Source organism: Nasonia vitripennis (genome assembly GCF_009193385.2).
Source record: "Nasonia vitripennis strain AsymCx chromosome 4 unlocalized genomic scaffold, Nvit_psr_1.1 chr4_random0009, whole genome shotgun sequence".
Classification (NCBI taxonomy): domain Eukaryota; kingdom Metazoa; phylum Arthropoda; class Insecta; order Hymenoptera; family Pteromalidae; genus Nasonia; species Nasonia vitripennis.
Window position 1 is genome coordinate 1,254,098 of NW_022279645.1, and position 15,800 is coordinate 1,269,897.

Genomic DNA, 15,800 nt, shown 5'->3' on the forward strand with positions numbered 1-15,800 from the left:
ATTTCCCATTGAATTGCTTAATCCCTTGAGTAGGTGCACGAGCTACTGAATCTACGCAGCAATTAATAATATGCAGGTTTAAAACACGCTCTTCTCCTTTTATGACACATGTAATACCATTTTTTGTGATTTTATTTAACATTTCAACGAACGTGCCCAAAAAGCACTCATATCTGGTTTATTTTTATTGAACCACAAACCACAATTGACTAATTTTGACATTCTCTGTTGTCTCGGCAACTCATTGATCATAAGGAACAATGGCCATATTGAAAATTGCGAACACTTAAATTTGTTGGCACCATCTGTATTAAAAACGGAACTAATATAATTTGTTTTCTGTTGTTCTGGTAAAGAACGAACAAATTTTCTGTACTCTTTACCATCATAAATGTCATTTAAAAAATTAGTTTCAGGCACTCTTTCTTTAATCACAAAATCGTAATGATCCTGATAAATACTGATCAAATCTCTTATCTGAGATGAAGGATCCATTAAGACAAAAAAACTTGTATTACTGGGATTTTCGAGATTTAACTCTGATGTGCACGTATGGCAGCTTTTTACATCACGGATTTCATTAAATTGTCCTATGTATGCAGTACAATTTGGACATACTGCGTGAAATTCGACTTTATCCATAGAATCAAATAATTGATCAAGAAAATACCGTGAATTTGGCATAACCTCCGTTTGAAAAATTGTATTTATCATTCTACATAAATTTCACATTGCACTAACAGATGTATTGTTTGATAAGCAATATTTCAAAACTATTAATAATAATTCACCTCGGCTTACATCGGCAGAAAGGTTTAAAAAAGTTAATATCCTTTATCATATCATTTAAGCTTTTGGGATTCTTAGGTGCTGGAGAAGAATCTGTAATCTTATCTTCGAGTAGTATCCGATGAAGATATTCTTGCAAATCATTCTCAAATTTATTAGCCACATGATTAATAATTATAATGATGATAATAATAATAATAAGAATAACAATAATAATAATAATAATGAACAAGACACGTACACTGGAACAAATATTTTGTTACAGTCGACCTAATATAAGTTATATAAATTTTAAGAGGGCTCTAATTAAATATCTTTCCAAAGCATTCACGTTCATACACTTTTCTTAACATTTTGTAAAGCCTTAATTATGGTAGGAACGTCATTAACTATTAATACCGTTTGAAAACTATGATTAGATAGATACGTGTATTACAAGTAATTGATTAAAAGCAAAAAAAGTCACACTTAATCTCAAAAAATAAATGAAATCACCTTTTTTAGAAAAGTTTTATTAATGATAATTATGACAAATATAATCATTTAATAGCAATACTTAATCAATATTTGGCGTATGTTCATTTATGCAACTTCTTTTGTAAAATAAAATATCATGAATAAACGAGAATTAAAAGAAAGTGCTCATTTTGATTAGAGACAACGGTAATACCTTAATATTACAGCTACACAAAAAATCTACACAAGTAAATACGTATATAGCAGCCTATGCAAATTTTTGAGTCTATTGGATACCTCAGTGACGATAATAATAAGAATATTCGTTCTAATTCTATATGGAGTCTCAAAGAGAATCACATTTTTTAACTTTTCATTTGCGAATACCTTTATATTTAACACACATTTTTTGTAAATAATTTTTTTCTAAAGTAATATTTGACAAACGTATTGTTTTTAACAACGAACAGTAGGTACCTCTATGCATCATAAATATTTTTATATGAAATACATTCACTGAAAAAGGTTTTATCGATATTCCCTAGGCAAGTGAGCGTATGCAAAAAATATATTATAAAAACTATTTGCCCTCATGATAGAACCTCCTCAACTTAAAAACAGAGTTAAATGTCGTTTGTATTAAATTTTTGTCAACATGTTCATATTATTTACTTTAACTCATTATTTGTTACAAATTAAATTTTTAGAAGTTACCTTGAATGATATATATACCTCGTGTATCAAAATGAAATAAAAATTGTAACCAAGTAAACACAATTTGATTATTAAAAAGTAAAATGATGTATATACAATTATTACCTGATCGCAGTCTTCTACTTCTGTATTTGATTGATTTTGATCGATTATATCATTTATTGATTCAGATCCAATAGATGAAAATTGCCGTGTTTTCTATCAGAAAAAAATACATACTGTTTATTGATAACTTTCCATAATTTGATTGATAACAAAAATATTTTTCAATAATAATATACTAACCTCTACGTGATTGTGAGACGGCGATATTATATTTCTGTGTCTGTAAGCACTCCTTTTTGAAATGGCTTCATCGCCAAATTCTCGGTAGCGTTTATATCTATGTATAACCATTTTTTTACAACATTTAAAAATATAAAACTAAACAAAAAAAACAACTTTGTTCGGTAAACAAACAAGGCTTTCGAGTTTATACTCGTAGACGATGTTCCGTCGATCAGAGGGTCCCTCCGGACACCTGGACGATCTTTCGTCGACCTGGGGGCTATTTTGACCCCTGGACAGAATCTATAGAAAATTTTGTTGGAGGATTATAGAAAAATAAATCAAGATTTTAATAAAAAGACTAATAATTTATTTAAAAAATATTTAAAGATTTATTATTATAATATCGACGGCAGAGTGGAATAAGAACGTATCTCGTCGGCGGCTACGAAGTCGTCGTATCCTGGCAGCGGCTTCGAGAACGTCGTATTCCGGTGGCGGTTTCGAGAACATCGTATCTCTGGATTTGCTTCAAGAACAACTTTTACTTTTGTAATTCTTGCTAAATATACGCCATAAAAAATTATTTAAAAAGTCAACTATTAACAATATATAGTATTAACTCTATTATTTTCAAAATTTTGTATGGCGTCTATTTAGCAAGAATTATAAAAGTAAAAGTTGTTCTTGAAGCGAATCCAGAGATACGACGTTCTCGATGCCGCCGCCGAGATATGTTCTTATTCCACTCAGCAGTCGATATAATACATGTACATGAGTTACAACTACTTAAGACTGCCAGTACATATTCGGCACCGTTGATATATACTGTACATTATTTACAATCATAAAAATACGCATAATTTTTTTGTTGTTGACTTGTTTCTACAGCACACAAGTCTTCGCGAATACGTAGTACTTGTTTTACACTCGTGCACTGGTCTGAAAAGAGACAATTTTGAACTTATAATGCTTTATATATAGTGTACTCTTTGTTGTTTCCTTCATCTACAATGAATTGAAAAATTTAAATGAAATGACCATTTTCTAGCTGAGCAAACGAATTATTCGACCTATAACATTTATTGACCCTTTGCGCGACTTAAATAGGCATTTGTTTTTTACCATTTTGTGGTAGGCTCGTGTTCTTTGCATCGACAAATTTAGCATCTCAGCACATCTTCTGTTAGTCACTGCTTGCTTGCCGAAGTACCTGCCGATTGTACGTTTGTCTGTTTTGCGCATTGTTCTTTTTTCTAAATAATTACAGTAGTCCGTAATTGGCGAATGTTGTTGTAAGGAAACGTGTCTTTCTAAAATCGTCAAAGATTGATTCCTATGAATATGACGACATATTTGGTTTAAAACGCCTTTTGCGGCATGCACCATTCTCACAATTTTCCCATTGCCTGATTCGAATGGATACCCACAGTGGGACCAAAGAGGTCCCCAATCAAATACGCTCACAGCAATGTGGGTCAGCTAATGGATATTGAAAGTCATGGCATCAGCTGTATAATATTCTTGTGTCTGCGTAACGAATCGTTTGAGAAGGTCATCAGCTATACGTAGCTGTACTATAGAGATAGACTCCCCCAATAGAAGATGTGAAGCTTCTACTAGAAGAGCCCAATGTTTTATATAAATATCAAATCCAGGTACTTCAGATACCGGGCAAACTGTAATAGAGAAGCCAATTCTCCCATTCTTTTGGCTTTCCAATATTTCCTATCATTTATTGTACGTGACAGACGACAAATTTGTGTAGGCACTTTAAAAGATTCAAGTTGATTTTCCATTGTTTCTATGTATGCGTTACCAATAGAATATGGTTTCATTGATGAATTAAACCAATAATCTGCAAATTGCATCACTACGCCCAAATTTACGCAGGGCATAAAATCAGGCACAAAACCATCTATAATATCAAATCTGTTTAAATTGATTAATGGTGAGACCTTTTTGACACCAAAAACTGGTCTTCTTGATGTAAGTGCTTCCTCCATGTGAACTCGAGTATCTTCTCTAGTTCGCCTATTTATAACTGCATCAGTTATTGTGTATTTTCGCGCTGTACCTCGAATATGAAAAATTTCCTCTCCTTCATGAAGGCACCAATTGCACCCGTACCGGCCATTAAATTGTGTTAAACCTTGCATCGGTGCTCGAGCGACTGAATCTACACAACAACATATGGCAAAAGGATAAATAGTTTTCCTTTCATTTTGAAGTGTGCAAGTTATCCCATTCTCAGACAATTCATTCATATTTCGAACAAATTCACTTAACAAATAGGTCATGTTTGGTTTATCATGACCAAACCACAGAGCATGTACGATAGATTTTGTGTTTCTTACATGCTCGGGTACTTCATTTACAATTAGCTGTATCGGCCATATGGAAAATTTCGAACTCTTAAACACTGGAGAGCCATCACTGTTTAAGGTCATAGTCACGTAAGATTGTTGTTTGTTCGCTGGCAACGATCGAACAAACGCTTTATACTTTCTCCCATCACGAAAGCTCCGAAATTCAACGTCGTTGATTGCTACTTCCCTTTGTAAAATTACATTGGCATAATAATCTTGATGACATTCTAGCAAACTTTGTAGTTCAGATGTTATATCGAATGTAATAAAAAAGTCTCGATATAGAGGATCTTTCAAATGCACATACTGTTGACATATTTCGCACAAAATTCTATGATCCGTTTCACGATTAAACGGTCCAATGTATGCCTTGCATATTGGACATACTGCGTGATAGTGAATATTGTCGCCAGGATAAAATAACTTATCTAAAAGGAATCGTGAATCCGGAATGATTTTAGCATCAACAAATTTGTTAAACACTTTTGTAAGATCAGCGACTGCTGAATTCCGTAAAGAGTAGACGTGACAAAATTTTAATATGGCTAACAATACTTCTAATTTATTTACAACAAAATTTGCTGTAATGATTTCATTTGACTCCTCTTCTTCTAGCATTGCTAATAGAGCTACAAATGCTGGCGGTATTTCTTCATTTTCAATTGTATCATTCATATAATCACTAATGTCACTTTCAGTAATTTCCTCTTCTCTACGGTTTACATCACTTTCGTTAAAAGACATCTGAAAATTGGATTTCAATTTATATTTTTCATTGTATTGATTTATCAAGTAAAATGCTAGTAATATAAATCAAAGTATAGTAAGTTGTGGTGCTCCCTGATGGCAGTGTATGAAACTTATATTTGCCACCGGGGCGTTACCGCACATCTTCATTTAGCTTAAATAACAACTTATGGAATAACTATACTTTTACTCACATCGCTTAATGAATCTTCTTCAAAATTTTCATTATTGAAACCATCGAGTGATTGAATGTCATCTATAACGAAAAATTTTAAAATAAAATATGGATTGTCTCTTTTACAAGTAAACTGTTAAATGAAATTACTACAACAAATCATGTAGCTGTTTTGAATGATAAACAAAAACATTTGGTTCAAAACGATTATTGATTTCGAACATCAAGACACGTTCTTGTTATATTTTTAAAATGTTCATCTTTTGGGATTACAAATTAATGCATCCATATAAATATCGTGCACGACAAAGAATAGAAAATATATGATCTTTGTTATAATTAATCTTTGGCTTGAGATCTCACGTCAAAATCTCATCTAACCAATTTATTATTTTTCACACGTTTCCAACCATTTTTAGTCAATTAGTGGCTTTTTGAAAAAAATTTTAAATTTGAATTTTTTTTTAATAAGTCACCAATTGACTGAGAATGGTTTAAAACGCGTAAAAAACAATAAATTGGTTAGATAAGATTTTGGCGTGAGATCTCACGTTAGATTTTTCAATAGGGATAACGAAATAATAATGATTACCATGAATACTTCTTTCCGAGAAACTGGTATCGTAATCTTGTAACATTCCTATGATAATTTCTGTATCAGCACTATCAGATGCATTACTATCATTAACACTCATGTTGCTGACAGTTGTATCGGAAATATTCCGTAAAATTTTTTCTGTCCCATCTGAATTAATACTATCAGATGTCAGTGAAATATTGGGCAATTGTCTGCTCTACTTGGCGTACTGTCTCTATTACTGTTCATCTAAAATACAATTAAAACCTATTGTATTATTACGTACTTTAATACCATTTCTTTTCCGAAGTTTGGATAAAGTTTGACAATGACAAAAAACCAAGTTACCATTGTCGTGCACTACATATTTTGTAACGCATACTTGGATTTTTGCATCTTTCAGCTAGAAAATTGCGATACCGCTCGAAAATCGAATGTATATTAGATAGTGCAATACGAAAGTTTTGTAAGTGATTTCCGCTACATTAAGTTTACCACTACACTTAAGTCAGCTTTTATAGTCATTCAATACTGACTTTTATTGCTCGCTTTGTTAAAAATAGTCAAATGTGATTGATTACATTTTCAATCGAATTTAAAGATATATTTTAATTCCATTTTTGATTTGTTAAAGAGAAAGCTCCATTGAAACGGATTCATATTAATGTATCCTCACACAGAACACTAATTCATACTATTCGCCATTCGATTTTTTCAAATAAGAAACATTATAGTAAATGGATAAAAGAATTATGTTGACAACATGTCTGGCAAAACGAAATGTTTGTAGTAACATTGGAAATATTCTTACTTAGTAATATCTACAATTTGTAATTAATGTTTCTTTGAGAAAGCATACTACTAATTAAGTTAGTAGTAGTTTGTATTACAACTCGATTAAAATCGATAGAATCAATAAAAGTCATTAAAATCGTAAAAGAAAAATGATTATTTCAGTATAATAATCGATTTCTACCGATTCTAATTTGATTCAAAGTTTAATTGATCCCTATTAAGTATTTTTAGCACGATCCTGACTTTACTTTTGCAATGCACGGGTCAAACAACAGCTATTTTGCTTCATATTTTTTAGGACGAAAAATGCAAAAATGATGCATGTGTTACAAAATAATACAATACGAGACAACTTCGGAAACAAGATGTGGAATAATAGTATATTACGGTACAAGTGTGCGAAGCATTTTGTCGCTCCAACGTAGCGACGGTGACAAAAAAGCGAGTGTGATCACCACCTACACGTAGGAGTATCGTATACTATTTTTTAACAAAAGTGTGCGAATATACGTTCTTAGCAAATGAGCGTGCGCGAAATTCAGAATTTCGCGCACTAGTGTGAAAATCAGGCATTTCGCACACAGTGTAAAAAAAAGTAATAATATACATAATAACAATATACTGTATTGTATACCTCAAAATCATCATTTGAAGAATCCATATCTGTTTATTTTTCTATAAAATTTATTAACAATTTCTTGACTTGGTAAATGAATTTCTTTATGAAATATTATGACACTATATTCTTCAATTCTTATTATTCTTTAATTCACAAAATATTCCGCACAAAGCCTATAAGCTCGCCGATGCATCAACAACGCTTCTTCTGCGGTACTGTAGAGAAAATATTTTCAAGTATTTTATATAAATATATGCATATAAGAATGTGCTTTTAATGACTACAGTTACAGGGCTAAAAAGATGAATGAAACAACTGAACACAGGATACGTCAGTTACGACGACCAGACTATGGTGCTCTGTCACGGCTTTGACACTTTCGTCGAGTTTTACACTAGCGCGACTTTGCAGCGGATAATTTTTTTGTCTATATTTGGCTTTCTTCTTAAGAAAGCGTTGTAATATTAATTTTTGGAGGGTATGTAAAACATTTAGGAAGTGTGCATTAACGCAATTTTCATTTTTTTATAAGAAAAGATATTGGAAAAGTTGATAAAAGTAAATTGATTAACATGTATCCGAGAGAGAACCTATCTTTTTACCGCAAAAAAATTATGTTATCGTTCACTATTTTTTTATTGCACATCATAAGGCGCAATTTTTTTAAATCGTTTCTACTCGAAAACTAAATGTCGAACCTTTCTCAAACAAAAACATGATTATTAAATGTTATTAAAATTATACACCACTTTCATTTCATGAGGCAGAACCTAAGAAAAACTTAAAAAACCGAAAAAAGTCGTTTTTCTACGTGACGCGATAAGTGGAGTAAAAAAGCAATAATCAAGTTAAAATTTTGGTTTTACTTAACATTATATAGCACCTTGATCCTTTTCTTTGGACTGTTTATGAAACCAGTTTATTTCAAAGATATTAAGCTCCAAAACTTGTTTTCTCTCCTATATACTCTGTATAACTGAAAACTGCATTGCTTCTATCTCAGATTCTATTAAATAGATTTTAATCTACGTAGCCTTTTTTCTGTTTTTTTTTTTTTTAACATTTCGTGAAAAACAAGATTTTTAGTTACATGTGTGCGTTTTTTCATGGCGATTTTTCGATGACTAGTAATTTTAGACGCGTTCCGCGAAGTATCCTAACCATTATAACTCGAAAACTAAAAAAAAATCATTATTATCGAAGCTTATAAGATAATGATATGATATAAGAGAATTATAATTGACTATGTATATTTTATTAATTCGAAATAATTTTATCCAATAAAGAAAAAGTAAAAAATCTTTATATGATTATATATGAAGTAAAAAATTGCTTTAATATCAGAATTGTTTGAAAGTAAAACAATTCTGATATTAAAGCAATACATAATGTTAAAACAAGCTACGTGCCAAAGAATTGGCACCGGGTTTTTTATATTTTCGCTGACGACATACTTCGACGTATAATTAAGTCATTAAGATATTTATTTTCTGAAAGACCGTTGGGACAATCAAGACGGTTTCAATGTGATATCTCGATTCTCTAGAGAACCGGTAATAAAGACCTTCCAAAATCACAGATATTGATAAAATCAGATACTACTAATATTTATGTCCCGCCGATATTTCTACTGACCCAGCTCGTTTGCAAAATATGATTGATGCGATTAATTAAACTGTCGACCCAAGAGCAATAGATTTATGAAGTGTCAAGGACCGCAACTCTAATACGTTCGATGCCTTATTTCAACAAAATAGCTATAAAAAAATAGAATATCCTCTATCATTGATTACAATAAGCATGTATAAAAGACGCTCGGCGTAAATTTACAAAGGGGCCTTTGTTATAAATTTCGACTTATACAGCCGATAACCGGAGCACGAAACATAGCTCGAAATGAAAAAGCGTTTGCGACGTTACAAACATTTTGAAACAAGTAAATTTAAAACGTGAAAAGCCGATCTATCTTATCATAAAAACGTATATTTTACTACTTTTCTTTGCCCTGTAACTGAGCACATCATCGCATAAAACTATTGTTTATTGAAAGTAAAAATAATTATCTTATTATTAATATTAAATAAACAGAGAGTTACTATTTTTTATAAATAATGAAAATTTCAACATCGCACTTCAATAAACATTTAATAAAGAAAACCTTTTTCATAGGATAGATGGAGTTCAAAAATGCTTAACGTGAAAATATATAATAATGAATTCAAAAGAACATAATAGGTATAATTGAAAAAGTATGCAATGTGTGATGAAAGTTACTATCAAACTATCTGCGCTGTATGGAAGCAAGATATCTAAAGTGTTGTACACATATTTATTACATTATTTACAAAAAAGTTACCGTGATAGTTTTGATTCATTTTTTTTCTGTTAGATTTTTCATACCGAAACATATGGGGAATGAATATTAGGCTTTATCGTTCAAATTTTCGCATGAGTGTCCAAATGCCCTAGTGGAAAAAAATTCTGTGCCAAACTGTGCTAAAACCGTGCCAAGACTGTGCCAATTTACGTCAAAATTGTGGAATAACTGTGTCAAACCATGAACATTTTGGACATTTAACACACTTATAGCACAGTTTGGCACAATATTGGCACAGTTTGTCATACTGAAAATTAATAAAATTTGTGAAAATTTTATCGCAGTGTCCGGCACAGTTTAGTGCAGATTGGCAGCATATTGGCACAGATTGACACAATATTGGCATACTCATTATGTGAATTTTATGAATTTTAAAAATTCTAAACAACTTCCCTAGTGAAAAAAAATTCTGTGCCAAACTATGCCAAAACTGTGCCAAACTGTGCCAATGTGTGCCAATATTGTGTCAATCTGTGCCAATATTGTGCCAATCTGTAACAAACTGTACCGGGCAGTGCGATAAAATTTGCACACAATTTTATTAATTTTCAGTATGGCAAACTGTGCGAATATTATGCCAAACTGTGCCAAACTGTGCCAAACTGTGCCAAACTGTGCCATAAGTGTGTCAAATGTCCAAAATGTTCATGTTTTGGCACAGAATTTTTTTTCACTAGGGTATAATATAAATCTTCAGTTTGTGTCAATGGCAATCAATAAAATGATCTCTTCATTCCCAGTACGTATCGATTAAGCTTAGAATATTAATAAGACAAACTGTCTATAGATACAAACAATATGAGATGTAGGGGAAGGTGGGGCACAGCGGGCACTGCGGGTAAGATGGGCACCTCGATATTTAAAAGAATAATATTTATTTCGAAGCAACAAATTGTGGAAATCCAAAGGAAAATACCTTTAGTTTTGTCTCTGAATATATTACAGAACAATTAAGTCCTATCAATTAATTAAATGAGCTTGAAATTCGAAGCCGAAAAAGTAGATTGGTTTCATTTTTCATTTGACTGGCAGAACGCAAAAAATGAATGGATCTATTCGAAACAAAGTCTATTTGATAGTTTACACATCCAACTTTCGGGCCTTTGATTTTTTACCTCGCAGTGCTTAATAATTATGTATTAACAATTGAAAAAAAACATTGAAAATGAGGTACGACGGGCACTCAGGTGGGGCACGACGGGCACATGAAATCTGTTGCGCGACACGTCAGCTGTTTGTCCCCTAACCTATACAAGCGGTTCAAGCTGTAAGATCGAATTTCGCTATTTTTCATTGCGACACGTGTCATACAAACAAATGTATGCACAGTACTTCTAATTTTATTAGTTTTCGATTTGATTATTCATGTAAGATTATAAATGTGAAAATATTTCTTGAAAACCCGTGCTCCTCGTGCCCCATCATGTGCTCAACCGTGACCCACCGGTCGGGCAAAATGGGTTTTTCGAAGGCACTATAACCGACTCTATAAATATTAAAAAAATTAACTTTTTTGACGCGCACAAAATAGTATTTAATTCTTTGGCCCGTTCACTTCAAAATTCCAGTTTTAGATTTTTTGTTAGTGCAATATAAAAATTAAAAAATGTTCACAAAGTTAGGGTGCCCGTCTTGCCCCACCTTCCCCTATGCTGCTTAAACCGTAAACAATCTAGTGCTTTTTTAAAGCATGTATGGATAATATAACCTTCTTGAACTCTATGTGTCGAAACAAAGGTCTTGTCTATAATACTGATTTGTACAACGGAGTAGAAAAAACAAATTAACTATATTGAACTAGTACATTAGTTGATAATATACAACACTATTTTCTTTCCTCCAAAATTAGCAAACAGTATAGTACTTATTCGTAGGTACAAGCGGATAGTCAACGCTCCAGCTATACTTGTAATACTATAGTTATATCTAGGGTTCTAGGGTTGTATATGAAAATGAAACCGTTACCGCGTCTCGGTCCGCTTTGTCGCCATGACGTCATGATACGTATAGGTCGTGCATGCTTACATACGTATATACCTTATAGGTACACGATACATGACATCACGATTTACGCCGGCACAGCTTCATTCGTTTTTTGCGATATGATAATCAGCAAGTTTTTAAAAATTGATGGTTTTTTATACATTTCTTTTCAATTACGTATAATGCTACGTGCAACATTTGAATTTGTCAATGAACTAGAAGAGATATAGACCACGTGCAGACGGATTATTTTTTGACTTATTTTTAATTTACGCTTTGAAGTTACTAGCTTCGATTTCAATTCGCGAACGGCTATCTTATCCTTTGACATATTTAAGGATTTTAAAACAAAGGGCTCATCAGGAAATGAGAATTATATCTCGTAGTAGACTGATTACTAAGTAACTCTATGTGAGATACAGTGTGAGAAGGTATGTGATAAATAATTTTATATTTATATGAATGTATATGACATGACGGATACTGGCATTGTTATAATTTTTACAGATCAAGGAAAGTAATTGCTCCAGGTGACAAAAGAGATTTGCTTCACATGGAAAGAGATTTATAACAATGTGCTCTGTAAACTGGGCAAAAGATGAAAGGTAATTTAAAAGTTCATTATTGACTATTCGAAGATTGTAAATGTGTAAAAAAATGTTTAAAGTAGTTACTGCATATACTTGTTAAATTAGTTAGAGAAAAGTTATCGTGGCAGTTTTTATTTATCAGTTTTAGTTGAAGTTCTCAGTCGGAAACCTAAGAGAAATTTCGATTTGCCGTGTAAAATATCTCATGAAGATTGTTACAGGATCTACTAAGTCTAGGCAGTTGTGGTTCTGGTTTTAACTCTATTTCTACATGTAGAAAGTCGTAAAAACTTGGCCTCTTTTCCCAATCCCAATTCCCAATAAAAAATTTCACTTTGAATAGTTGAAAAAAATCCTCATTCATACCCCTGTTTTTAAAATCTGGTTGTTGCTCTCATTCCAAAACTAATACATGTTAGGACCTTATCTTCGATGACATAGTTTTGATTGGCACTTCTACAACCAGATGAATATTACGCTGTCATTTAAATTTTGACAAGGATGTCTTAATTATCCTTCTAACTTTAAAATATGGCTTTCACTACACCACTTAAATTTAAAATGATTTTTTTTTTTTTGTAAATGGAATGTCTTATATTTCTAGATTGTTCTGATTTTAATGAAATATTAAAATTTTTGTAATGTTCTTCTTAGATTTTTGGATTGTTGAGAATCTGCAACGGTTTTTTATTGCAAAAGATACTCGAATTTTAAGCGTAGACCAAATCGAGTATATTAGAACTTTTGCCAGCACAAGTTGTTGTTTTTTACTTTTTTCTATCAAAGATCTAAGCTCAAATTAAATCTGATGTATTTTAGGCTTTTGGCAAAGCGACATATCAGGCAATAACGAAACAATAACAATAAAACAACAGTAAAAAGCTGATGAGGAGGTAGCTTAGTGCCTAATACTTGCTAAATGTAGGTTGTTGGTTTTTTTAATACTCATGGTTTTTTATTATTCTGCCGAGAAAGATTTTCTGCTCTGTGCTTTTTTCACAGATATTTCAATCATCCTATCACTGCTGAAATGAATGAGCTTTACTGAGCTTGACTCAGATATTCATATAAACTGTGATTCACATTGAAGGGCTTTACACATTTACTATTTGTACCTAGTACTACGCTTGTCGCTTGCTCCGCTCGTTTCTGACGCGTTAGCTCATTCCTCTTACCGCTAATAAGTATGGTACAGATCGCGCCAATTTTGAATTTCCCCGAACTTGCTACACTGTAAAAAATGTTTTGGTATAATGACTATTTTGCGATTATAGTAAACGAGTAAACAAATCAGATCTAGTGTAAAATCAGTAAATTTATGACCTTATAATAATTGTATTAATCCACTTATTGTAATTTTACGCGATAAAAAGTTTTAAGTTTCAGGTTATGCCTTTTACTACTACAATTTTATATAATTTTACAGATTTTGTTACAATTACATAACAGCATATAAGTACTTATTTTGACACACAATGCAAAAGTCTGGATCTGTGTAAAATTACTACTTTAATGGTTAAAAACTAATCCGATCCATGTTGAAAGCATAGTAATTTTACTACAGAAATCGTAAAATTGCTAGGGAAATTTAAGAGAGAGTAAAATGAGAGTGGTAAAATCGTTACACGTGAGGTTGTAAACTTTATGTAATTTTACTACTCCGTAGTGATAAAGAAAAAAACATTTTTTACAGTGTACAGCCTGTTATGGTGATACATGAAAAAATGAAAGGGATTGTACAAGCCCGTTTGATAGAAATGTCGAGAATTTTTTAATATTTTACGCTTTCTTTAAAACATAGAAAACATTTTACCAGAACAATCATTTTGAAGTTACCAGCAAAATTGCGAATGAGCTCTGAATTACTTAAAATTTTGCAATAGTATAAGTCTTTAACTACTAAATTCAAAATACTTTACGGCGCTAGATGAAAGTCTGCGCGTATGAGATAAGATTAGAAAATACGAAATTGCCCCATCCTCCGCTATGTGTTGTAATATTTCAAAATGAGAACTGACGATGCACTTTTTGAATCGCTGTATGATTTGTTATAAGAGTCCGTGATGTTTCTGCACGTAACATTAATATTATTTCATTGCAGCGACATTTCGCACGTTCAGGTTCGATTCACTGCAGATAGAACTATTCATGTAGTTCCAATTAACCACATCATTGAATTCAAAAAGAATCATCCAAAGCACATTAATGAATTCGATAAGGATGTCCTATATAACTGCTTATGGGTGGACGACAAAAATCCAGATGGGGTTGTTCTGTTTGTGCAAATAGCAAAAATAGCTGGTAAGTTATAATGAATTTTAATAATTCAGCACTGAAATGATATATATATATTTTTTTTTTGGATACTTTAAGGTGCTTTAGCCCCCTTAACCGAACATAATAAACTAATAAATCTTTACTTTTTTCATCAGCTCTTCAAAATGAAGAAGAATATCAAAAGTTACTTGTATCAAGGGAAAGAGGTCTAAGACCTATAACTAACAGTTTGCTGGACGAGTATTCGATGTTAAACAAGTCAGATACTGAAGAAGGTATTGAAAGCGAAGAAGACTATTTACCTGAAGATAATGACGATAATGATGCTGTAAAAGTAGCAAAGAAAATTCAAAATTCAAAAGCTGCTAAAAAAATCAGCAGAGAATTAAAGAAGGTAAGCAGCAGTTGATTATTTGCATGAAAACGTTGATTCAGGGGAGTTGCACATAATATGCTTTAGCTATTTCAAGCGTAACTTTTAAGGGGTGGCCGGAGCTAAATCTTCGCGACGTCGCCACGGGACATTACGTATTCCTAATTAAAAAAAATAAATAAATAAAAGCCTGATTAACTTGTACTTTTGCTAAAATGATACTTAGAACTTAGGAATACGTAGGTCAACTCTTAGTTTTTAATTGTAAGTTTTATTTACAAAGGTATATTTAATGAAAAAATCGCATTTTTATATATAGCTGCCTCTTAACTAACAGAATAAAAATTTAAATTAAAAATTAAATGAATTCTTTAGTACATTTTGTACTGTGGAGTCAAATCCAAGATTTAAAAAATATATCTGTATTAACGTAAAATGTTTTGCAAGCGTTGATCAGTTCTAATTCGATGTCCCGTGTAGTAGTTAATTCACAATATCAATATATAGAAATTATATTTTCGATCTTCGTAAAATAACTTTTGACAGTCTTATAATAAAGTATTTACTCATATTTTTTACAACTTTTGCTGCGATTAATTTGAAATGCCATTCTCAAAGTATATTTAATAGACCACAAATATACACAAAATGACTGACGAACTCTATTTGTTATACTGGATGCATTTTTCCTA

At 31.8% G+C, this 15,800-nt stretch overlaps 1 protein-coding gene across 1 annotated transcript; it reads left to right on the top strand.

The window, feature by feature from the left end:
- Nucleotides 1-11,293: 11,293 nt before the first annotated feature.
- LOC116417363 lies at nucleotides 11,294-15,519 on the top strand. The gene is made up of 4 exons (XM_031930115.1): nucleotides 11,294-12,473; nucleotides 14,560-14,759; nucleotides 14,891-15,129; nucleotides 15,484-15,519. The coding sequence occupies exons 1-4, from the start codon at nucleotides 12,442-12,444 to the stop codon at nucleotides 15,517-15,519; spliced, it is 507 nt and encodes a 168-aa protein (XP_031785975.1). The 5' UTR covers nucleotides 11,294-12,441.
- The last annotated feature ends 281 nt before the right edge of the window (nucleotides 15,520-15,800 follow it).

Bases quoted from the DNA above. Each gene is read 5' to 3' on its own strand.
- LOC116417363 (XM_031930115.1), top strand. From the start codon at position 12,442: ATGTGCTCTGTAAACTGGGCAAAAGATGAAAG. The intron at 14,760-14,890 runs GTAAGTTATAAT...TTTTTTCATCAG, and splicing joins GCAAATAGCAAAAATAGCTG to CTCTTCAAAATGAAGAAGAA. The intron at 15,130-15,483 runs GTAAGCAGCAGT...TGAATTCTTTAG, and splicing joins TCAGCAGAGAATTAAAGAAG to TACATTTTGTACTGTGGAGT.